This window comes from Clarias gariepinus, chromosome 23 (assembly GCF_024256425.1).
Source record: "Clarias gariepinus isolate MV-2021 ecotype Netherlands chromosome 23, CGAR_prim_01v2, whole genome shotgun sequence".
Lineage (NCBI taxonomy): Eukaryota > Metazoa > Chordata > Actinopteri > Siluriformes > Clariidae > Clarias > Clarias gariepinus.
In genome coordinates, this window is record NC_071122.1 from 14,406,021 (window position 1) to 14,430,470 (window position 24,450).

General features: G+C 39.3%; 1 protein-coding gene across 3 annotated transcripts in view; it reads right to left on the reverse strand.

The window, feature by feature from the left end:
• Nucleotides 1-24,450, reverse strand: part of ephb2b (eph receptor B2b) — a 154,622-nt gene that overhangs the window by 42,143 nt on the left and 88,029 nt on the right. For all 3 annotated transcript variants that reach the window (XM_053483769.1, XM_053483770.1, XM_053483768.1), the window contains exons 4-5: nucleotides 9,484-9,639; nucleotides 6,837-7,166 (exon numbers count right to left, since the gene is read on the reverse strand). In XM_053483769.1, the coding sequence (XP_053339744.1) occupies nucleotides 6,837-7,166; nucleotides 9,484-9,639 (486 nt within the window). The remainder of the gene's footprint in view (nucleotides 1-6,836; nucleotides 7,167-9,483; nucleotides 9,640-24,450) is intronic.

A 24,450-nucleotide genomic window follows, 5' to 3' on the forward strand; every position in this document is an offset into this window, starting at 1 on the left:
TCTCAGACCCGAACTATGCAGCAGGAATAATATAAATAAAACAATAAAAGCATGAGGGACTACTTTATATTTTTCCCAAGCATTCCTGTATTTAAAAAGTGAATAACATTTCCAAGCAGTAATTCATCAGCTCAACTCATTCCAATCCAAATAATATTTTTTATTAAATTAAATTAAATTTTAATATTTTTAATATTTACTCAGGAACCGGGTAAATATAATTTTGAATACACCATACATCAAGCCTGAGCCTGAACATCTTGTACAGTAGCTCATATTCCTCTGTTGTCCACTGCCTCCTCCGCCTTTTTTAAATGAGCTTTGAATCCTGCACAGCATTATATGTGAAAAGCCAGAGAGAGTGATGATGGCTCCAACAGCTGCTGGGAAACTTCCAGACAACAATGCAGCAAGGGCCGGGGAAGAGCTGTGCAGCACACCACATTTTGTTGAAAGTGGAAAATGAGAGTTTTGCTTCCCAAAAACACTTGCTTTGCTCTCGTCAGAGATGCTCATATGAGAAACATACTTTCATGCCAGTCACTTCCAATTTACTTATTTGTTTGTTTCTTCTAACAGACGCCCCTCCTTTCTGCAGCTGCAGGGCTTCAAAACGACACTAATTAACACTTGCGCTCACACACACTCTGCCTTTCTCTTTCTGCCCTTCTCACTATTTCTCATGCATACCAACTTGTGAGGCCAAATTGTGGAAGCAGAGAAGCGCTGACTTGCCCAGGCTAATGAGGGATGACAAGATGTTTATGTAACCCCAAAGCCATCTGAACCAGAAGCAATTAAAGGCCTGGCCCGTCTGACCCAGGCCTCTTAGCTCCAGTGGCCTGTCCTGGGGGAGTTAGTGCTTAAATGAGGTGCTGCTGCGAGCTTCGGCCCCAATCGGACCCTTTCACAGCTCTCTCTCCTGAAGACCGGGTACCTCTAATCCAAAGTGATGGCCACTCTGTTTGAGAGGGTGGTGACGGGATCCCAGGATTGAAAAAAGTGACAAAGGGCAATGGGGGCATACACATGTGTGTGAGAGAAAGCAAGCGAGAGAGAGAGATTTGAAGGAGCAAAAGATAGATAGATAGATAGATAGATAGATAGATAGATAGATAGATAGATAGATAGACAGACAGATACACACATGCATACCTCTAAAAAAAGAATGAGATCGAGATGAAGAGAGAGCAACAGAGAGAGAACGACAGAGACAGAAAGAGAGAGAGAGTAGCAAGCTCTTTAGAGATATTTACTACACCATAAGGTTGCTATTAACTGTCTGCCTTAAAGGCCATAAAGAATGATATTTGCAAGGGGAAATAAATGCGCCGGCTTAATGAATGAGCACAGGGAAGCACTTTGATGATTCTCTAGCTATTAAAAGAACTACGCAGCAAAGAAAGACTCCAACACTGGACACTATTGTTTAATGAAGTCCACTGTACAATTTTTCACCCTGAAGCCCAATCATAGCCATTAACTATGCAGCGTGAACAGGCTTCCACTTTTCCTTCTACTTTTTCTGCTTCCTCTGGGAGGCTTGACTACAGTTCAGGCAAACTAATTTTACCAGATGGATAACATTCCTCTGAGAAATCTGATGCTATTTGTTTCTTGGTCTGGTAAACTCTTTTTAAGATGTGCGTTAATGCCAACGGGACGGTCTAATGAATTCTTTTTCTAATGACTAATCCCTGTGAAAGAAATCATCAAATTGAAGGTCATGTTATTCAGAGAATAAATGTTTTCTAAAGCTGCAGTAAAACTATAGGAAAGTTGTAGTAAGGAGATTAAGGAAGTTTATAAAAAACCTGGGAATCCCTAAAAGGTCCCAGAAGTTTAAAGGTCACTGAGGCGAGATTTTGGTTTTGGTAAATGTTCCTTCATGCTAGACAACTTACTGTATATACAGGCATTATCTTGAGTTGTTTCTTTTAAAGTACATAGCCTAAAGCTCTTGCTAATGAACCTGGAAAGAATACAGGACAATAGGCTTGACAGACAAATAGGAACACCTGCTGCGCCTGATTGGTTGCATGGTGGTGTTGGCAGGGCACTTCAAATGTTTTCTCCCTCGCTTTTATTGAGCTTTAGGAACAGATATTTTATTGGTCCTCTCTGCCTGTGGAGGGAATTTGCTAGATCAGGACACAAAAAGTCTCCTGACATTAAAAATATTTACTTATGAAAATAACATTCCTTTTTAGAAAAATAATGATATAGTATATTTGTTGAAATGTGGATAGAAGATGGCTTTTGCAAATATCCTGCGCAGTTTGGAGCATCACTGTTGCACGTCCTCAGAAATGAAATATTAGTCCCTGTTGTAAAATACCACCAGAAATTGTATGGGCTGAGTAGCGCCATTCAAACACAATGTCTGCAACTGTCTAAACAAACCAGCGTTGTGTCTCATATTTTGTACTGTCCTAGACTTTTGGAATATTAGAATATAGACTCTTGAATGTAGTTTTGCTTATAATTTTACAGTGCGACCTGGAAACCTGAGTCTTTCATTTGGAAATATATCGGAATATGTTTTTTTTACTTTACATAAACTACACAAACAAATACATGAACCATGCCACTCGCATTGTCGTTTAATCTGCACATGTGTGCAAAATCACCCATGTATAAAACCAGCTAGTCGCAGTATGCAGTAATTAAAAATGCATTTCATGTAATCCATTGCTAAATGACAAACATTGACGGGTATTTTTCTCATGGGAGAAAACAATGACCTACAGTAATAGAGTATTTCAGCAGTATGTGAACTCAGTACTTAAAAAAACTCTACTTTTCTAAACATGAACTAATGTGCCTTCTGTAACAGCTGCTCTGTTGTAGTTTATTCAATTACATGCATTTACTGTAATTAATTAGCTAATTAAGGCAGGTCATCAGATAGACGTCAGGATGGTGTAGTGTTTAGTACTGTGGCCTTGCACCTTCAAGGTTGGGGTTTGATTTCAGCCTTGCATCTGTGTGTGTGGAGTTTGCATGTTCTCCCCGGGTATTCCGGTTTCTTCCCACAATCCAAAGACATGCTGAATAAGGTAACTGCAATCTCCAAATTAACTATAGTGTGTAAGTAAGTGTGGGCTTATGTGCCTTGCAATGAATTTTTACCATACACAGCCTGTACCCTGCGCGTATCATGGCACGAGTCCCCCAGAAAAGGAAGAATTTTAATTAAAAACTTAACGGTTAACTGTTGGTTGGTAAATTATTGATAGCAAGCAGATAACATTGTCTGTAAAAAAAAAAAAAGTCAACCACTAAAACATCAAATTCAGTTAAGTGGATTCTATTAAGATTCCACTGTCCTAGTAATCAGTGGTAATGTGAAGCACGGAAAAGAAATAAAAAGTGAAGTGTCTTATTTATGACCATGATCATTAATGGTTAAGCATTAAAAAGTAACTTTTGTTGCTATCAGTCATATTTTATCGCTATCTGTCATATTTTGTTGCTATGAGTCATACTGGCTGATACTCTGAGCTTGAGCTTGGTAAGCAGAGAATTTTATATTACTGGATTTTTACAATCTTTTATTGAATACCCCTGGTGTCGTTAATTTACAGTCCCATAATTCTTTGTTTGTCTATATTCCTATTATTTCCTAGGAAATAATTACTGAGAATTTCTAGATGACATAACCGTAGTACTCTTATACAGATTTCAGTATACTGATTATTTTAAGAAGTATATGTAGCACTTAGGTACAGGTAAAGATGAGGTCTGTGGCTTTCATTTTGAGGGCCTTGACTTTGGCACAGACTCTACTGAACTAAACCCTACTTTCTGGTAACTTCGTCTTTATAATGACACTGGAGACTGATTTATCTTTCTCTCCTTCACGGCAATCCCCATAAGCCTGGCAATATCCTACTAAATGTCACGAGTGCAGTGTGTGTAACTGGTAAAAACAAGAGCATGAAATTCAGAGGCCTTGACTGTGTCTGTCTGTTAGTTTAGAGAAATGGAAGTGTAATATGCCTTTTTCCTCATCATAACCCAGTACCCAGTACATGCTCATGTATGGTTTTGTGCTTTAATGTTCCACTGAGTACGTTAAACACATTTTCACTGCACAAACATTCAGTGCTAATTGGATTTGCACAGCTGACTGGATGGGTGAGGGGCACACAAATTACAATGGAGGGAGTAATATATAGATTTATTTATTTTGTGTGTGTGTGTGTGTGTGTGTTCACAAAAATGAGAACGACAAAAAGAAACCTGACTAAGAAACTTCTGTTAAAGCTGGGTCAGTCAGTAGTAAGATGTGTGGTGCGGTTTATAGCAAAGTGTCAGTTTGTGTGGGGTGTGATAGAGAGACAGGATCTGTGGCTTGCATAAGGATTCACCCACCTGAACATCCTACAAAGCACCATTAAATCCGTTGCTGAAAAATAGAAAGAATATGGACAACCACCAAAAAGTCACTGACTGTTTAAGCAGGGGATTAGTCAGAGAAGCAACCTGGAGAACATTTTAGTTTCAGGGGATGAAAACTTATGCAAGCCACTGGATACGTGTGAATGTGTGTGTGTGTGTGTGTGTGTGTGTGTGTGTGTGTGAGGGAGAGAGAGAGAGAGAATAGAGTGTTGGCTTTTCTTAAAGACATCCCAGCATGCACTTGGGCAACATTAATCACACTATAAGCCCCCCTTTAGCCCAAAGTCACATTTTCTGAAATTTTCTTTTACTTTCTTTTCAAACATCTGTCCTTTTACCTCCTTCTTCCTCAGAAACATCTATCTGGAGCCACATTCTCATGGCACCGGACGCTAAGCCAACTGGGAGGAGTAGTTATTGGAAAAGTGACGATTTTCATCCCTAGCGGCACATCACGTTCAATGAAATAACGTCAAGCCTCAGAAACGTGGGTTTAATGAGGCCAAGCCAGACTCTGGTGGCAGGAAGAGTGCTGGCACGCTGCTCTACATGAATCAAGCAAGGACATAAGTGAGAGCAAAGATAAAGCCTCTCTCCATCAGAGTTAATCAGCGCGCTGAGGGCTGATCCGAGAACAGTCCACCGCATATTTCATAGAGACAATTAAAGCACAAACCAAAGCCTTTGCCTCTGAAGTAACTGGACGCCGTCAAGTAAACCACAATTGCAGGGATATAAAAAGGACAGCTGCTGTTGCTACAGCACCATCTGAGGGTAAACTCATTGGGAAAATTTCTCAAGCCTGTCTCGCTGCAAAGCAATGGAAAATGTTTATCTAATCAGAAGCTTTTTTCCCCTATTTAAAACAAATCTCTCCCTTTTCTGATTCTAAGCTCTTTGGGTGTGTGCCAGAGACCAGTTTACGCTTTAAGCCTGTGTACATCGCGTTAAATCTTGCGGAGCTTATTCCTAATGTCTTCATAAACTAAGGCATGCTGTTGGGAGCTGGAGAGGAGAATGAAATACAGCTTCACGATGTGGTTACGTCTGCCATGCAGTGCAATCACAGGCTGGTTCGGGAGGAAATGGAGCAGGCATGAAGTTGTGCTTTAATTGTTAACACCCCATTCACAGATGAGGAGCTCACAGCTGTAAGACCAGTAGGCCATCGAGCTACACCTGGTGTGAGTAGCATCGTCCAAACGAGGGTGTGTTTATTAAGGTTGAGATTTGGGAGGTTTGGGGATAAGGACAGGTGGACAGGCTCTGAGGTGTTGACCTCATAGGGGACAAAAGAAAAATAACGTGTTTTTAAAACATCAGTGTCAAAGTTTGTGAAATTGCTTAAACAGGGAGTAAAACTAGACAGGCAATACTATTACAGCAAAAAAAACAATGATTATATAGTGTAACGCCGTTGATGCAATGCAATGTCATGGTTACCAGACTGATTGTCTGATTATTTTCCTATAGCAGTGTGATAATCCTTTACAGCAAGCAAGTTGTTATTTTTCTTTATAAACACTGATACAACATACTTGTGTGTGTAGAAATATTTGCATATAGTCTTGTGAAACATCCAGAAGCAAGTAATTTTCTGTTATCACATACAATAACAGCAGCTTTAAACAGGCATTCTCTCCTCAGCCTCTCTTTTTTAATTCTCTTGAAATTAATAAGATGACAAATATGCAGCTTGGCGTGCCAGGGAATCCACAGTGCCAGCTGTCATAAGCACTTTCCCAGGTTCGAAAATCTGAGTGTTATAAAGAGCTTAGGTGGGAGACTTCTTCCAAAAATGCTAAATAAAGTTTTTAGTACAGAAAACTTCACAATATTATCAATTACTAACTTTTAAATCCAATTTTGTGGCGTGTATCCCTTGTTAGTCCCAGTGTTGCTTGTTATTATTGAAAGCATAACATGCGGTATTAGGACATTAATATAAATCAGTGGTTTTCCCAGAAGCTGTCACTACTGTCAGAACTGCTGTAATAGGATATCAACACCTTATGATAAAATTGGGATTTGTTAGACGTTTCGTTTTGTTATATTAGTTACATTTTCTCTTTGTGTATTTTTAATACACTTTTTAACTCCCGAATGTGTCCAGCACTGGCGTGCAACCAATTAACAACCTTGCTGTTTTATGTGTTTAAGATTAAAAATTACCTCTCCTGGAGACTATCCCAGGAGACTTGGGCCATGAGGGGGAGGGGGGCACATAGACCCGAGGTGGGAATCGAACCCGACCCTGGTGGTGCAACGCGACAACTGTGCCGCCGGTAAACATTTACTCGATGTGAATTTACTTTACAGGTGTAAATTCATTCTGTGCTCATTTAGGACCTACAGTAATTCTCATACTAACCTAATCCTCATTTCAAACTCAGGACAAACACAAACAGGAAAAAAATAAAAAAAAAACTCACCAGCTTGGTTAGTTGTTATGTTGACAGACAAATATTGGGGAGAATGTGGGCTCTGGTCTGAAACGCCATTGACAGCCTGCACCTCAAAGGTGTACTGTGTGTGAGCTAGCAGGTCACTGATGTAGACCCACGTGTCAGTGAGGCCCAGCTGGCGTGGTGTGAACTGAACGTTGTCCCCGCATCGTGTACAGCCTCTGCCACCGCAGCTCTTGCAGATGACGTTGTAAACGACGTCGCCGCGCCCGCCGCTGTCACGTGGTGGACTCCACTCCAGCTTTAACGATGTCTCATTCACATTGGAGATCACATTCAGTGGAGCCGTCGGTACAGCTGTAGACATCACACACATAAACAGAGATACACATAAACCTAATAGGTAAAGATGACCAACAAATGGTTTGAAGCTTAGACTAAATCCTTATTTAATAGCTTATAATTACAATGACAACCTGAATGTTTGCATAACACATGCATTATGAATTTATCCTTTTTAATTCTACTTAAAGCATTTACACTTCCACTAGCTGTAGCTGTTACTATTTCTTTTTCTTTTCAATAAAATGGACGCTCTGGATGCTTACAAAGTCTCCTTTCTTTTATACCATCTGGGCCGAAATAAACAGTTCAACACCTGTAATAGGGGGAATTACCCTGGCAATCCATGTAAAACCATTACTGTCCAAACAAGGTTTAAAAAAAGGAGAGGTTGAAAATATACAGGAAGGTTAAACATGATGTCTCAGATCTCAGACAGAAATCCTAATGTGTTCGAAAACAGTCTGTTTTTCTAAAACCATATTACAACATCACTGTTTCCAAACCGCAATTACATCCTGAATTTTTGTTTAGTCCAGTTCTGCAGCTAATTCATATGTGCTCTGTGTAAAAACAATGAATTGCACCGAGACTTGGAACACTGCAATTACAGGGTTGTCTCATACTGCTCTACATCAAACCAACATCATTCGGCACTGCTAATTAACGACAGGAAATACAGGTTTACTGCTCACCGGAGGCTAAAAGCACATACTGTGAGGTACGTCCCATTCAAGACTGGTAAAATTCACTCTGTGTGTATTGGTTGGAGAAAGGAAATGCACAGGATGGAAAATCTTTGCAAATGTTTTCACATGAAAAAATGAAAGTCATTTGCATTTACAGGGCCTCCTTTTTTTTTTTGATAGACAGAAAATCTAAAACAACAAACAAACCAATAAGAAAAATGCTGTATTTATCTTTAGCAGGCATGTGGTTTTAATTTGTATATCCTGTTCTCTGGGGGCTAATAAGACAACCAAGAGGCAACCCTCTCCCTTCTTGATGTTGAAAAAGAAAAAAGAAAAAAAGAACATCCGACTGATAGCTCATTTATGACCCTTTTAATCACATCCCCATTACGAGACATCTCCAGTCCTGAAGGGCAAACTCATGATGGCCCCCCGTTATTGCACGCAAAACTGTTCCTAAACATTGCCTTCCTAGGGAAAGCGGGTGGTAATGGGCGGTGTTAAGCTCTTTGGAGCCCTCAGATGTGCTCCTTTCCAGTCTTTACTCAGTGTGAAGCCTGCTGAGCGGCAGCTCGGTGACGTTGATGCTGTTTTCTTATTCACAACAGCTGCTCTGCTCCCAGGGCTGGCCTTATGCAAATGCCTTTTGTCAAACAGCTCAAGTGATCTTCCTTTCTATTTTGCTTTCTCTCTCGCTGGCTTTTTTTTTCTCCCTCTCTCTCGTTCTCTGCCCTCCTCCTCCTCGCTCTCTCCTCACCATCGCTTTCAAACAGAAATGAAAACACGGTGCCTACAATAGTGAAGGCAGCTTTGGCAGCATCAGCCTCCTGTGTGTCGACAAAGAGGCCATGCCCTTCTCTGCTAGTCTGTAACCCGTACTGCTCCCAGGCCAGAGGGAATAAGCAGAGCCAGCGTGGTGGCAACAGAGGTTTAACCTGTTTTCTGTGATGTAAGAGGTCAAGGTTTGGCTAAAGGCTATGTGCTGCTGTTGTCATACTTGAGAGTGCTGAAATATAACAGAACTTAGAATTTTGTCAGCAGATACTATTTGCTGGTTTACCGTTTCACATAACAATTTTTCTTACAGTATGATGATTTGGTTTAAAATTTTGTAAGACTCTTTTGAAATACTAGTCTTGCCTGTTGTCTAAAATGAATATAATAAATGTGGGGATACGTAGGGTTATAACAGGACTGATTTCTGCTATTTGCAGCTGCTATTTGCAGCTGATTTGTAACCTTGTGTAACCCCTACATATTTACACTTACATGTCCTTGGGTGGTGTGTTTCTCTGCGTTTTGAAAAGCTTACTCATATAGCCTGAATACAATCTCAACTTTCTCATCGTCCAAATTAAAGTCAGCATAATCCTCTCAGCATTACTGCCCTCTTATCTGCAGCTAGAAAGTCGAACTAAACCTTTTGAACATTAGACAAGCCCTAACTGTATAAGATTAAGGTAATGTATAAATTACCTTGTGTATGCAAGTTTTGGGGTTTTAAATATTAGATAAAAATATTTCTAGGATAATTCTGAAAATTAAACCATCTTAAAAAAATGAGCTGAGGATAAAAAACTTGGTAAGCATTCTTGTGATCATTTTGATGATAAATGTGAAGTACAACTGAAGTGACGTACTTGTGCAGGGCATCTGGATGGGGTCCGAGTCGGTGCGGTAATAGTTGTTGCGGCACACACAATTGGTGGCTCCATCGTTGGTGGTGCGGCTGTTGATGGGACATGGCAGACACGCCTCATCGCCCTGCGCTGGCTTGAAGAAACCCGACTGGCATGCTGAAAGAAAAAAAAAAACAGTCATGGAGTGAGGAAAAAGTAGTCTGCTCTTTGATTCTTCACATTCGCCAAGGGCCCAGGCATGGGAAGGAAATTAAGGGCCACGGGAGTGATGCTGAAACATTCTGAGAGGAGGCCAGGCAAACTGAGCCTTCTGCTTGAACTGAATTACTGAAACCTCCTTGCTCCCTTCTGACACATTAAGAGTGCTCCATTTCCTGTGATTTGCTCATGGATGTCATCTCTTTCAGGGAGAATTGAGACAGAGACAGAATGGGAAAGAGAAGGAGGGGAAATTAATCATAAACCATTATTGCTATGAAGCATGGGGTGTGCCAGCGTAGCTGAGCTCCACCACTCCACATGTAAATGTTAGTCCCTCCATTTTCTATTTTAGCGAACACTTTCCCCGTCACCTCAATGACCTTCCATTGCTCCTGACCTGAGGGGACCTCCCAAAATGCACAGCACCTGCTTGGGCACTGTATCAAATGATTTTATTTATTGCACTGGACCCAAGAGCAAAATAGGAAAATTTTCACTTAGAAAACCAACACCAGCCTTTTTCACTCTTTTGTCTAAGTTACAGAGTAAGATTTGACAGGATCTCCCTAAACATTATTAATAGTTCACACAGAGTGCTTGGATCCCTGAGAGACATCATTATACAGCCATAACAAACAACAACAGATTTTTCCACCCACAGGAACGAATTGGTGTTCTGTAACAGGCTTGGACAGAGATGTAGAGAGCATCCCTGTACACCGGCCCAACCCCTGTGTGGACAGGGAGCAGAGGAGACGGAGAGAGTGAGAAAGAGATATAAAGACAGAAATGAAGACAAAAAAAAAGTTTCTTATACACATCTGGTTTTCAAGGGAGAGTCAGCCTCACCTCTAGCCAAGCATTCCGTAAAACTTCTTAAACTTGTTCCTAACACACTGCTCTCTTCTCGATGCCACACATGGCTAACTTATGCATTTAATCTTCTAGGCTTCTCAGGGAAGCTGAGAGCAATAAAGCAGACTCGTCGTCCTCCACGGTTTTAGCTGGAATTCACGGCTGCAGACCGAGGAGGTTATTTGGAGCGACTAACCCCCAGTCAGGGCTCGGTCCACCCGCTAAACGTCTTAAAAGTAAGTAGGGCCTCATCTGCCGACTTGCTGACATCACGTTCTTTGGGCTCAATTACGGAGGGCAGGGGTTAACTGGAGCCTCGCGTCCCTTCTGGGGCACCTGGTATTTCAAGAAATCAGGTCAGACAGAAAGACTCCCGCTATCCCATGCTCTCTTTCACCTGCTCTCTTTCAAACTGTCGCTCTCTATCTCGCTTCATCGCCTCCATCTACCACAGGAGCAAAGGTGCTGGGGAAACCACCACACAGGCGCACACGCTTGCTTATACAGAACATACTCTCTTGCTGTCTAAAGAATATAAACAAACTCCATCTTTCCCACATCCAAGTTCTCATAAGCCTCCAACAGGAATCCCAGCCTGACAGCTCTCTTACATTCGACATGTTCTTTCTTCTCCAAACATAGTGACACACAACGTGCTTACACACTGCTCTGTGGCATAACTAGAGTTAAAAGCATGGTGAAATATTCAGCACTAGAGTGTGATTCCGGATGAGGCATTAATACGTGTTTGAGGATGGGGAAATGGGCTGCAGGAAAATATACACCACCACAGCAATAAGGCACTTCACCTCCCATTAGTTGTGACATGTTTTCCTTCTCTTATGATTTATGGCCAAAATAAATGGTGGATGAAGTGAAATATGAGGCTCTTGCATTCAGCGTCAACACAATCCCTAAATGAAGCTCGGACTACGGAGCTGAAGGAGTGGACTGGGACTTCAACATATCAAAACTGCGCCCATGAAAATGAAAAGCAGCTCTATGGCAGAAGAAGGGAAACAGAGTGGTTGTACATCCGGAGGAAATAAAACATACAAGAGAAATTTACATGGAAACACACATGGACGTGAAGTGAGAAAATATACGAGTAAAGTGATATCCTGCTCCTGCCCGAATCAGTGCTAATGTACTTGTGTATTTAAAAGACAATCAGAGCCTGAGTTGAGAAAATAAACGCATCCGCGGTGTCCTGAGAGGGGTCAAACTGCACAGGCTTTTTACATCTCACTGTTTACTTGCAGATGGTTCTATGCGAAATGGTCTGTACATGCTTTACAAAAATATAGGGGATAACAGCACAACCTGAAGTGTTTTATGCCTCTTATGATCAGAGATCTTGCAGTCACATGATGCACAATCAAAACATTCTACAGTTTCTTTAGCAATTATGCCACAGACAAAACTGCCAAGACAAATAATGAATTGAAATGACGTTGACGAGACAAGATAATGCTGCATGTTAAGAAATTTCAGTTATGGGATTTACCCGTTTTAATCACGCTCCCTCTGTTCTTTACAACGCTTTCTAGGACAGTGCATTGACAGATTTATGATATGATGATATTTACAGCTATCTCATAAGGTAAGAGTTAATCGAGCCATTGTTTAAGCAGAATATCAATGTGGTTTACATTTTGTTATTGACCCATTTTTCTCCCTCCCTTGCTATTCACCTGTCCCTCTCCTGATGAGTGAATGAGGTCGCTAAGCGTGTGCTCACAACTGTGTCTTTAGTATAAAACAGGTGCGGTAAGAAAACTAGGCTGAAAAAAAAAAATCTACCTCATTTAAGCTTTGAGGAAACAAACATTAAAATATAATAAATGCTAATTGAATACCATGGGAGGCCTAATAACACTAATGAAAACATAATGACATTGTCAGCCCAATTTATCCCCTGTATGTATTCTTAATTAGCAAACATTACACACCAAGTATCATCATGTATATATATATATATATATATATATATATATATATATATATATATTAAAAAAATATTTTAAATGTAAATTTACTGAGCATTTATCTTATGATGCTACCTGAGATGAAATGGTCACTACACAAGCGCCTGTGACACCAACAGGGGCTCATCTCTGACCAGAATTAGCCTCGTCTCCCCTCGCTAAATGGCTGATAACCAGAAATCTCTGATCAGATTTTCACAGAGTTTTGTTTCATTTATTATATTGATTAGGATATTATTTTCTCTAATGTGATCTATCTATCTATCTATCTATCTATCTATCTATCTATCTATCTATCTATCTATCTATCTATCTATTTCACATCATGCTTTTTAATTAATTCATTTGCTACTTCATTAGGTACAACGTTCTAGTAATGGATTGGACCCTATCTTACTGCTTTAATACTTTATAGCATACATTAAACAAGGTGCTGTATCTATCAGCTGCCATTCCATGATGCAAGTCTCCCTTCCCACCACATCCCAAAGGTGTGCAATTGGTTGAGATCTGGTGAGCGCAATTCCAATACATTTACATTTACATTTACATTTAGGCATTTGGCAGACGCTCTTATCCAGAGCGACTTACAAAAAGTGCTTTAATGTTTACAACATTGGATACATACTTACACTGGGTTAACTAGGTTAATAACTAAGTACCATTAGTCCAACACATCTGTTTTTTTTTTTTTTTTTTTTTATGGTTGTACTGTAAGTGAAAATGCCAGTAGATGAGCAGCTGAGCAGCTTTGGAAATAATCAGACCAGCCTGTCAGGGAGCAAGAACAATGCCATGTTCAAAAACATGCAAGTCACCTTTCTTCCCCATTCTGATGCTTGGTTTAAATTTCAGGAGATTGTTTTGACCAGGTCTATATGCCTAAATACGTTAAGTTGCTTCCATGTGATTGGCTGATTAGATGTTTGTGTTAACGAGCAGGTGTACCTAATGCAGTGGCCACTGAGTGTATAAGCCTATCAGTTGTTCCCCCACCATCTTGATTTTATTCCTAAATTTATTACAAAGTAAAATGCAGCTTCAGCATGACTGAGAAACCACTAAGCATAAACACGTCCAGGTCCTGAAGGCTTTGCTGTGGGTAAAACGTACTGAACGTTACAAACAGCCGACACTGGAAACTCCTTCCATGAATCTTAAATAAACCTCTATTTGCAGAAAACATCAGCACAACAGAGTATAGATTTTAAATTGTTAAAATACATTTGCAGCATTTACATTCGTTTTGATTATTTTTAGATTATGAATATAGTCTACCACCATATAAGCTGGGAAATAATGAGCACATTAATATTAATATATATCATTTGAATTAAAACTGGTGCTACTGTCAAAGCTGCCATTTTAGAAAATTATCAAAAATAAATAGTAATAAATTGTAATAGTTTTGGAAATTTAACAGCTACGGTATGCTTTTTATTGATTAAATTAATTAATCATTGATCTGTTAATAAGTTAATAACATCAAAAAACATCAGTGCTGAGTCACTAAAAGGCCGGGTGGAAGAATATATAGTTAGGAAGAGTTAGTCAGAAACTTAAAATGAGTGAAATAACACTGTGAATTATGCTGAACTTTTCCTGGCATACACAGAAACAGCAACACAGTTTGCAAGCTCCTAGGAAATTTCCAAATTTGTGAATGAGGAATCATTTTGTAAACCCAACGAGTATGACCCCATTGAAATGCAGCAATATGTGCTCACTTTAACACAGTCACTTTTTGTTTTTATTCGAAAACTCTGCGGCTACGTGAAATCATTCCAGCTAGGAATATTCATTCAGTGTGTTTTTCTTTCCTTTTCCCCCCATATAAATCGTTAAGCAAAAGTGCACTTTGGGAACGGGATTGAAATGAAAATGTGCTCTTAAATAAGGTAGAAATGAAGGTTGTAACATTCTAATGGAATTTATAAACACTTCAGGTCTAATTTAGCAGCAGGCCTGTCAAAATGCTCCAGATCACCTCAAAGTGGTTCCAGGTTTTGTGTCAAAAAAAAAAAAAAAAAAGGATTCTGCATTTTCCTGGCTGTTAAAAGTTAAAAGACAAAAACGGTGACAGGCCCACCCTTAAGCGCTTTCGTGCTTGTGTTTATTACTCTTAATAACTGTTGGAGACAAAAAAAAAAAAAAAAAAAAGGAACAGCAGCCTAACTCAAGGCGAATACGCAGAAGGACGTGTAAAAGCCACACCTTGAGGCAGCGTGCAGGGTGCCAAAACACTAGTCGGATTTTATTGCAGGTAATTTGCTGGTTGTTTCAAAGGTTTCCAGACCATGTCGTCCGTGCTGATTTATGTGGGCACTAAAGACGGACCTGTAGCCCCAGACATCTCTGCGTGTGTGTGTTCTGGGCAGTCTTGAACCTTTTAGAACGTCTGCGCTAAACTAAAAGTATTTGCCAGCAGGCACCAGATGTGGCTTTTTTTATCCATCATGGCCGCCTGCAAACACTCTGCTACTGGAAGTCCACTAGTTGAAAATTGCAGTTAATCCATAAAAATTACTCTTTTTTTTTTTAACATGTACATACACATACGTACACGTGTATACACAGATACTCCAACACTCACATGCTCACTCGTACACATGTCCCACAGCCCCCACAAAATGACTCCTTTGTCTGAGAGGCTGGGTGAATGTAGCAGTAACGGATCCCCTCCCCTTTTTTCTGTGGGTTGTTCATTCAAGCGCTCCAAAGCCAGCCTGAAACTGCATTTAATGAAAGCTATATTAAAGAGACGCACGGGAGAGGTTTGTGTTTGTGTGTGGTTGTGTTTTATGTGAGAGTGTGCATTGGAAAAAAAAAGAAGAAAAGATGGTAAAAGGGGGTGGGGCATCACAGGATGCTTGGTTTTGTTAGCGCAGCAGAAAAAAGTGCTGAAAGCAGAGAATTACGGACGACTAGTATGGATGACAGAGGGGGATCCTACTGTGAAAGATGGGAGTGGGTGGGTATACTGTAGCTTACGATCAGAACATAAATCGGTTGTTTTCCCTGCTTGAAAAAGAGTTACTACCTTGATGTCCTAAAATAGATTTGAGAGGATTTCCTAACACTATATATATATATATAAAAATACAAATTTTAAACATATAAATGTTATACATATAGTACCGTCATGGTTTGCTGTAACTGCCCTGACTAACCATCAGTGGTAAAGATATCATTTATTGGTGGTCCCAAGTTACAGTCTGCCCATCCTCTTTATCCTCACTGCTCTGAAGGTGATGAAAGAGTTTGTTTCATCGCAGTAACAGATCGAGAATTTGGCAGAGTCTCCCCAGGCCTTGCAATTCAATTAGAACCCGGGGCCTGGGCAGATAATTCAATCAAGTCTGTGTGAAAGCAATTAAAGGCCCGGCGTTCGGCTCACCCTACAATTTGGCCACATATTACACGTTCATTTCCCTCTCTGGGCGTCCGTGTCCACTGCAATTAACATGTCTGGATCTACCCAGGCCTCCGTGAGGGACGTACCTGTAACCCCTAGAGTTAGCAAGTATTTCTGATCGGCTAAAAAAGGCTGACTTTTACTGAAAACATAATAGGAACTAGCATGCATAAACAGATAGCTTTCCGAGGAACATGCTATCAAATGCTAATGCATCTAACAGATGACAATGGCAGAATGTTCGGTAATGCATTCAACAGGTTTGAAAAGTTTTAGTTTAAAAAAGCGCGTTATAGCAAATGGTTTGCCTCAATCGTACAACTTTTTCTAGACAAAAAACTATGGTAAGTTTGCGTAAATTTTCCTATAGGAGGTTTTACCTGATAGCTAAGCTTTCTGATTGCTCTTTCTAATACTTTATCATTCGGAGGAAAGAAAAAACCTGCTAGTTGGTAACAGTTCAAAATACATTCTGAAAAAGAAAATGGCATCTGGAATTTGTATGGAAGAGGATTAGGGCCACCATAAAAAATATATTTAGGAGTTCTGACTTTTTCTTTAGAATTATGACTATAATTTTAGAATTCTGACTAACATCAGAAGTATAGATAAAGTGGGAGTTTTCACTAAAGTTTTTCCCTTACTGGTACCCATAATTCTCTACTTTAAAGTCAGAATTATAAAAAAGAAAAGTCTTTTCTTCTGTAGATTTGTTTATGTGAACAGCTACAGAATCGTGCAGAAACTAAGTAAAGGGATTGAATGTTCTAGGGATATCTAAATCCTAAAAAAATCATTATACAACATTTCAACAATTTTACAAACATTTAAAAAGGACAAAAATGAACATCACCTGTGCTTATGGTGTACTGTATGGATTATCTGAGCATACAGTTCATAATAATAATTGAATGTTATAAGCAGATATTCTGTGGAGGTAAACTAATGCACAGAAGTACTTCTGTGTATATTACCGTACTTTATATGGGGAAAAAAAACTCCTCCTGAACCATTGTCCTCCCAGTGGAAATATTCCTTACTCCTGATGCGTGCTCTGTGTGATAAGTTTTGCTAAATAAGGTTCTCGATGTCTCTTTTCCCTAAAAGAGTGAAATTACTTTAACACCCAAAGGATATAGTGTGTTAAAATTTTGGTACATTAGTCATGAACTAAATATCATGTATCCTTCAATGGGGGTTGGGGGGGGGGCCCTCCCATCATTAGGTTTAATATTTAAATGTACTGTAGATGTATGAGCTGTATATAACCCTGTTACACGAGTGTGGCTTACTAAACCTGCTGGCAGCTAAAATATAAGTATATGGCTCATACTTTTCAGGCCTTTTCCAACTGTGAAAGCTCACATTTATGTGAATTCCTGATAAACACACCTCACATCAAAATTAAGACATATATCACATCCAGGGAGTGTTTATGCAAGTGCGAGTTCAACTCTGGCAGTTGTCGCGGCTGCAACCCAAATCCTCCTGCGCACAGATTAATCGGGCCGGTGGAGTGTGTGTGAGAAGGGAGATTACCTAAAAAATGTGCCCAACACCTGGGAAATGAGCCCTCCGGGGTGGCCGCAACAGCTGGAAGGTTTGTGCTTGTTGCACATGTTGTGTTTGCTCACACGCTCACATATGTGCGAACACACACAGAGTAGATTAAAAGAATAAACGAATAAAAGCCTCAGTCCCAGGCTGCAGCCCAGAAGACTGCTCAATCTTGCAGTGTCGTCAGATGGTAAGGGTAAGAAATGATGGGATGTTTGTTGAGGGGTATGATCCATATGTTGATCCATTTAGGAGCCACAAGGACAGAGAGGGTATGAAGATTAAGAACTGCTGACAGTATATTTATTTCACCTAACAGCCATCTTAGGGTGTTTTTTCATACTTAATTTTGGCAATGCATACACAAGATGGCTGCTGTGTGTATGATGGGTAAATGGTACAGTTTTGTGTACATCCTTAAAAATAAACAGTATATTATAAAAAATAAAAAGTGTACATACACTATTGTTAATAAAGTTTTGGAGATTCTACTCAATCAAAATCAAAATTTTTAGTTATTAAAAGTTTTCACTAATCAGCTATTTCTCCACTACTGCACAACAACATCAACCCAACCCCCCTCCTCCTCCGAACCACACACAAAGATAAAACACAAAAATGGTTGTTGCTAATATTGGTTGCTAATCAGAGCCAGCCAATATACCCATGACTTTTATCTAGTTTTAGGTATGGCTTTAAAACCAGATGTTGAATTTACCATAGACATGTTAAAAAGAAGATTGTCTTCTACAAAAACATCAGAAGCCATGATGCATGTTTAACGACTAGGTTTTTTAACAAATACTATTAAATGATTATATATAGAACATGCCTTAAATTCTTTGTGCAATGTAATTTTAACCTTAAATAATCTCTGATATATTTATGATGGTCGATCCTCTTTTCACCATATCTAAATTCTTTTTTAGAATATGGTTACAAAGCCATAACTAAAGCGTATAAGATTAATAAGCATATGCCTGGCCTTAATCTAATGGTTCATTAAATAAAATATATATTTCATATAATGAAAATATCATTTCAAATGTTCAAAAGGTTTTTTGTTGTTTTTCAACTAAGAAATTAATTAGTTTAACTTATTCAGTTTGCCCTAAAACACTAACACAAAAAGCAAATGTAACTGTGCAAATGTTAGAGCACTCAAATACATTTGGGTGAAATGCCAACTTCCCCATTCTGTATACATGTGATCAAAGACAGATAAATGAAATTTGGCTAATGTCAATCTAATGAACTTGGAAAAGAGTATCACAGTATTTCTTACCAAGATAGCATGGCTAATTGCACTCGATTAGGCTCGCGGAAAGCTGGGGCATTATCACGATTCGGATTCATGATCCAATTGAAAGAGCAAATACTTACTTTTAAGTAAGTATAAAGTCTAACATGGTCAATTAAAACAGTTTAGGATAACCATGATAATTATGAACAGCTGGTTCACAATTCTATAATGGTTTAATGTCACTTGATGACAATAAATCTACAAGCTTATTATTATTATTATTATTATTATTCCATCAGAGTGACTGAAATCATAAAACAGTTACATTTATTATTGAATACTTCCACTACTTTCACATACTGACCACTAGAATTAAATGCATTTACTACAACCTCACACACAGGGAGACCCACAGTACTGTATAAATAATACCATTTAATACCGTTCTAATGCACTCTGTTGGTGATAATTACAGAAATAAAAAGCTCTATGGCTCCAATAAATAATAAAACGTTTCCACGCGTTTAAATAATAAGTCTAATATTTGAATTATGTTAACAAAATTTAGAGTTAAAGGGGTCCTGGGGTGCAAAAACATTGAGAATCCCTGCCTTAGTGGATAGAGCCTTTAATCTTCCAGACCCACAAAAAGTATGCAGAGAAGCATAGGGTTTGTGCATATGGTTTGTCAATACACACTGTACACTTTCTGCATGGAAGTTTCTCATTGGCTTTGGTAATGACTAAAGGACTAATGTCATGTTAATTTCTAAGCATTAACATGAATGTCACCCATGGATTGTCCCATGAATAATGATAGTTTCATTAACAAATATAAAAGATCATTTCAAATAACAAATATAGTCAGAGCCAAGGGAGAGTTAAATAAAAAAAAAAAGAAATAGTAAAAAAAAAATGAAAAGAACATTTTACATAGAAGCCAATTTAATAAGGCACCTTTGATTAAAACATGTGTTAAGATTTGAATTTGAACAAAAATTGGTAAAAAAAAGTTTTTTTTCCCCCCTTCTTTTTAAAGCTGTACCAATAATGTGTGGAATTTTCACTGCAGAGCAATTTCTCTTCCCATACAGGACAAAAGTGCATAAATAAAGGCTGGTAAAATTACAGCAATCACAGGAGGCAGCTGAATACATACAGACACAAATCACTTGACTGATAGCTCACAGGGATGTGAGGAGGATATTTGATTGGAAGTGGACCTCCTATTTCTATCCACCCCCACTTTGCTTCTTTACCTTGATGGAGCAGGTTGCAGATGGCTGAAGCAGAGCAAGACCTGCATGTGCATTTATCTCCATTAAAGATGCACTGTCAGTCAAAGAAGGCTGCCTGATTGAGAGTCACGGCCTCTGTGGGGACCTTAATTTCCTCTGTGAGATACAGATCAGTGAACATGGTCTTGGGAGCAGGAATTTCCTGGGTGAGAGAGGGTGGTCAGATAACCACACACCCGGGCTCATGAGGCAGACATACAGGTGCACTATTAGGAGATATTGTAGATTTTACATCCTGTCAATATACCATTCAGCTAACACCAAAAAAAAAAAGCTACCATTGTATTGGTCATGTTAGGATGAAGTAAATAAAAGAGTGAACTCTTTCTTCTCTCTTTTGCTCCCAGGTGGCTTGCTTCAAGAGGAAGGCCAGAAAAAATAGGGATCCGGTGACTCGGGTGATAGTATGTTGCTCTGTTTTTTTGTCAATAAAAAAAAAAAAGAAGCTGGGGTATTGGGTTAAATATGGGAACGACACATATGCTATTCACATAATCAACGTTCATCATTATACCAAGACAATACTATGCATAAAACATGGGTTGAGACCTTGTAGTCACAAAAGAACCACAATCCTTATTAGGATGTGGATGAACCTTTGGCGCTAAGTGGTTTGAGCGTCTTTGTGGCTCGTGCCTGGATTGATGCATTGCCAGCTTTTATGGGTTTTGACTGCGTCTGTCAGAACCTTGGCCCCGAAACTCTGAATGTGCCCTTTGCTCAAGGACGGGTAGTTACCAGGGCAACAGCAGCCATTGCGGCGCACATCCCTCCCTTGTTGTGCAAGCATCCCACTGGTCAAAGGCGCAAACTGCCTCAGTGAAGAAGAGTAAAAAGGAGGGGGGAAGCAGAGCTTTAGAAAGCAAGGTGTGTTTAGAACAGCCTCGGCATATGAATGGTGAGCGAGAGGGGGAGGCAGAAATGTGAGGAAGCAATCTTAGGGCAAACAAAATTGTCCTTTACAGAACAATACTGAGAACAAAAACGAAAAAAAAAAAAAGGTTTATAAATATCTTTTCTCATTCAGTCAATACAACTGACTATTAATCTTTGTTTCAGAGGCGTGGTGCCTTTGGGATAGAACTTGGATGATGATTTTTAAATAAAAAGAAAATTTTTTACTTTGACTAAATGCTGCAAATACTTCCTACTAAAAGAAGAGCAGTTTGTCACTCAAACAAATTATGCAGCGAAAGAGTAGACAGAAAGAGTGAATGTCTCTGTAGGCAGACTCACGGAGCCGTCCTACTGCGATGGCTAGTGACAGCGGCAGGACAAGGTGGTGTGATGGGTGATAGACAGGTAGCATAAAGGAGTTGTGTGTTTCCCGTCAGTGTAAGCAGCAGGAGAAGATGAGGGAGGGGAATGTGGGGGCAGAGTGGAAGTGTAGGGAGCAGCTGGTGCCCCATCTTGTCACTAGCCTTGTGCAACCCTCCCTGTCCAAAAAATCTGAAGATAGGGATGCACACAAAAAAAATCTTCAGACATGTATAGGGGAGCAAAATGGACTGTCTGAGAGCAAGTATCAAATTCATTTGCTTCCTCCAATAAATCAGTCGCCATCCCTGGAGTATATTTATGCAAGATTATATCGTATCGGTACTGACCAAACGTCCTTAATGAGCCTTCAGGGAGTAAGACTGCTATTATCTATTCCATCTGAAAAAGCAACAGCTGCATAGTGCCTCCAAAGTGGGTGTGGACACAACACACACAGTCTACTTATGATTCTGCTTGACCTTTTGATTGCAACATGTGAATATCTATTTTCAAACATAGTTTATAGTTAGTTTATAGTTTACTACCCACCATAGTGTTAAACTTCTAGGTTAAGGAAATATGAATTTTGGCAGGTTTCTAACCCTCAGGACTTCTTTTTGTAGAGCTCAGTTCATGTCCATGGACCAACTCCACTAAGGTATGTGTTCTACAGTCTTCCTGGGCTGTATATCATTTTGCCTTGTGGGCTGTGGACTTCAGTGTCGAAACCTTAGTTCTGATTTCACTGTAGATACTTCATCACAATGTGTTGTGAATTTAATATTTCAGATGACCCAACAGATTCCGAAAAATGCAGGTCAAAAAAAGCTGGGGTGGCATGAACCCAAACTCAAGACTCTGTTTGAGGTTTGCATCAAACCATGTCAAAGAAAAACGCTCGATATTCGCCATTTATAGTATGCTTCCCTGAGGCGTCTACACCTGCACCGAGGCAGGGAAGCGCATTGTTCACAGGCGATTCGTTCCGAAGGTTTAATGGCTGCCATTTAGGAATACATTACAGGCGCCAATCATCGATCCAAAGTGAGGTTGCGCCCCAGAATGAATACAGGATGAGCTCGACACATCATTTAATTAGCCTTTAAATATGTCAATGATTTGTTTCGGCTCAGGAAAGAAAAAAAACTGCACTTTTGTCCGGCTCTTCCAAATGTCTTCTCTGTAGCCTCAGTCTGCTTAACCTTGTTACAGAGGAGTTGCGAGCAGCTTGGCGCTCTCCCATTTGTCCCAATCAATGGAGCCTGTTAAAAGCAGACCCCAGGGGTCAGGGAAATTAAGCGGCCCTGCTTGCATTGAAGAAGGGGGCTGGGGCCCGGGACACACGGGTGATGAGCAAGGCCTCTTTGTTTCTATGGCAACATCGTGCTGGACTGCTGCTCCTCGCCTCGTCTGCATTTGTTTGGCCAGTCTGAGGGAACAATGGCACCTCAGCAACGAAAGATTTGCTTGTTATATGCTTGCTGAAGAGAGAGCTCACTTAAGGGCACGTTTACTGTAGAGTTAATCTTATTTATTTGTAAAGCTTTTAAATGTATAATTGCTTAAACATAATTGCAGTTGACACCGAAAATCAAGTTTTATTTATTATTTGAAAAATGTTTAATTTAAAAAAAAAAAAAGGGTGGGACCCATCTTTTCTAGGTCAGGGCAATTGCTCCCCAAAGTGTAACTAAGTTATTTTATTCTCTTTGTGGACCACACATGCAGAGTTCATAATGGTTGGCGTTCAAATATGCTCACATTAGGCTGTATCTGCATGATTTGACTCTAAAGACATAAGCATTTGCACTTCTTTTTGCACTTTTTTAGGTATGAAGACTGCTACAGTGTTTTCACAAAGCAAAAGCTCAGTGATTTAGTGGGCTTAATCCCAAACATGTCATAACCATTTTTTCAACAAGTCCATAACTATTTACATGCTTAGTTAGCACAAAGAATAGGAAAGTACCCAAATATGACCATGGCCACTGGGACATTATGCTGCATAGGCTTATTAAAGCAAGGGCTAAAACAGAGTCAAAACATACTATAAGTGCAGCACTATGTACATAACAAAATAAGGTTTTTTATTTTCTTTTATAATTTCCCCACCCTTGTTTTTCAAAAACATGAAGGAAAGTATATACAGATGGCTCGACTGTCTGCCAACTGAGTGAATGGATCTATTCTATATTAGCGACTTCAACGGCTAGATCACATACAATGATTGACTTTCATTTTGTGCTAGCTGGCTAGCTTTGTTTTTTGGATATACTGTACCAAGCTTACTAACTTTGGAAATATTTTCCAATTATGTCTTTTTTTTTGTTTGGAGATTAATTTACAACCAGTAAATTACCACAGTTACTAACCTACAATAACAGTACATGCTTTCCTTATTTATTTATTTTTTATTTTTTTTTTTACTAACCATTAAACATGCCTGCAACTACTAGCAGCTATGAACAGGGTTGATTACAAAAAAGTGGTGAATTTTGTGGGGAAAAATCTAAAATAGTGGATAGTTTGTCAGAGATAATTAACTGTTTAAATAACACTTTCTTACTGTAGTCAAGCATTTTGGACCATAGACAATATTAGCTAGCTACTAAAAATAAAACTAGCTACAGTATGAAAGCTAATGAATGCTAATGAGGAAACCAGAGCTAGTTTTAGGAGTAGCTAGCCAAGATTACCACAGCCACATTTTCATGGACAAATCTTTACAAATATATCTTAACATACTGCTTACTCATAATAAATCTACATTTAAGGTTTTTGATGTACTTGGTTTCAGTTGAATGCTAAAATGATAATAAGATACTCTTTGAAAATACTTTGAGATTCTTGAAGAATATTAATTGACCTATTATGAAACTTTTAATTGCTAGATAAGGGCCAAACCTTAAGAAACACCACCTAAAATTATTCTTTGTAAAATTATTATTCACAACATCCTTCCCAGAGACTTAAGATAAACCATCATTTATCAATCCATCATAACCCCATTCTACATTATTGGTTACATTATAGGAAGCCAAACATCCCTTCCCCTACTTAAAATTGCTAGCAAGGCATGAAAGCCACCTTAAAGACTCTACATATCCATCCATGTTACCATAGCAATGGGAGCCAAGGACACCGGAAGAG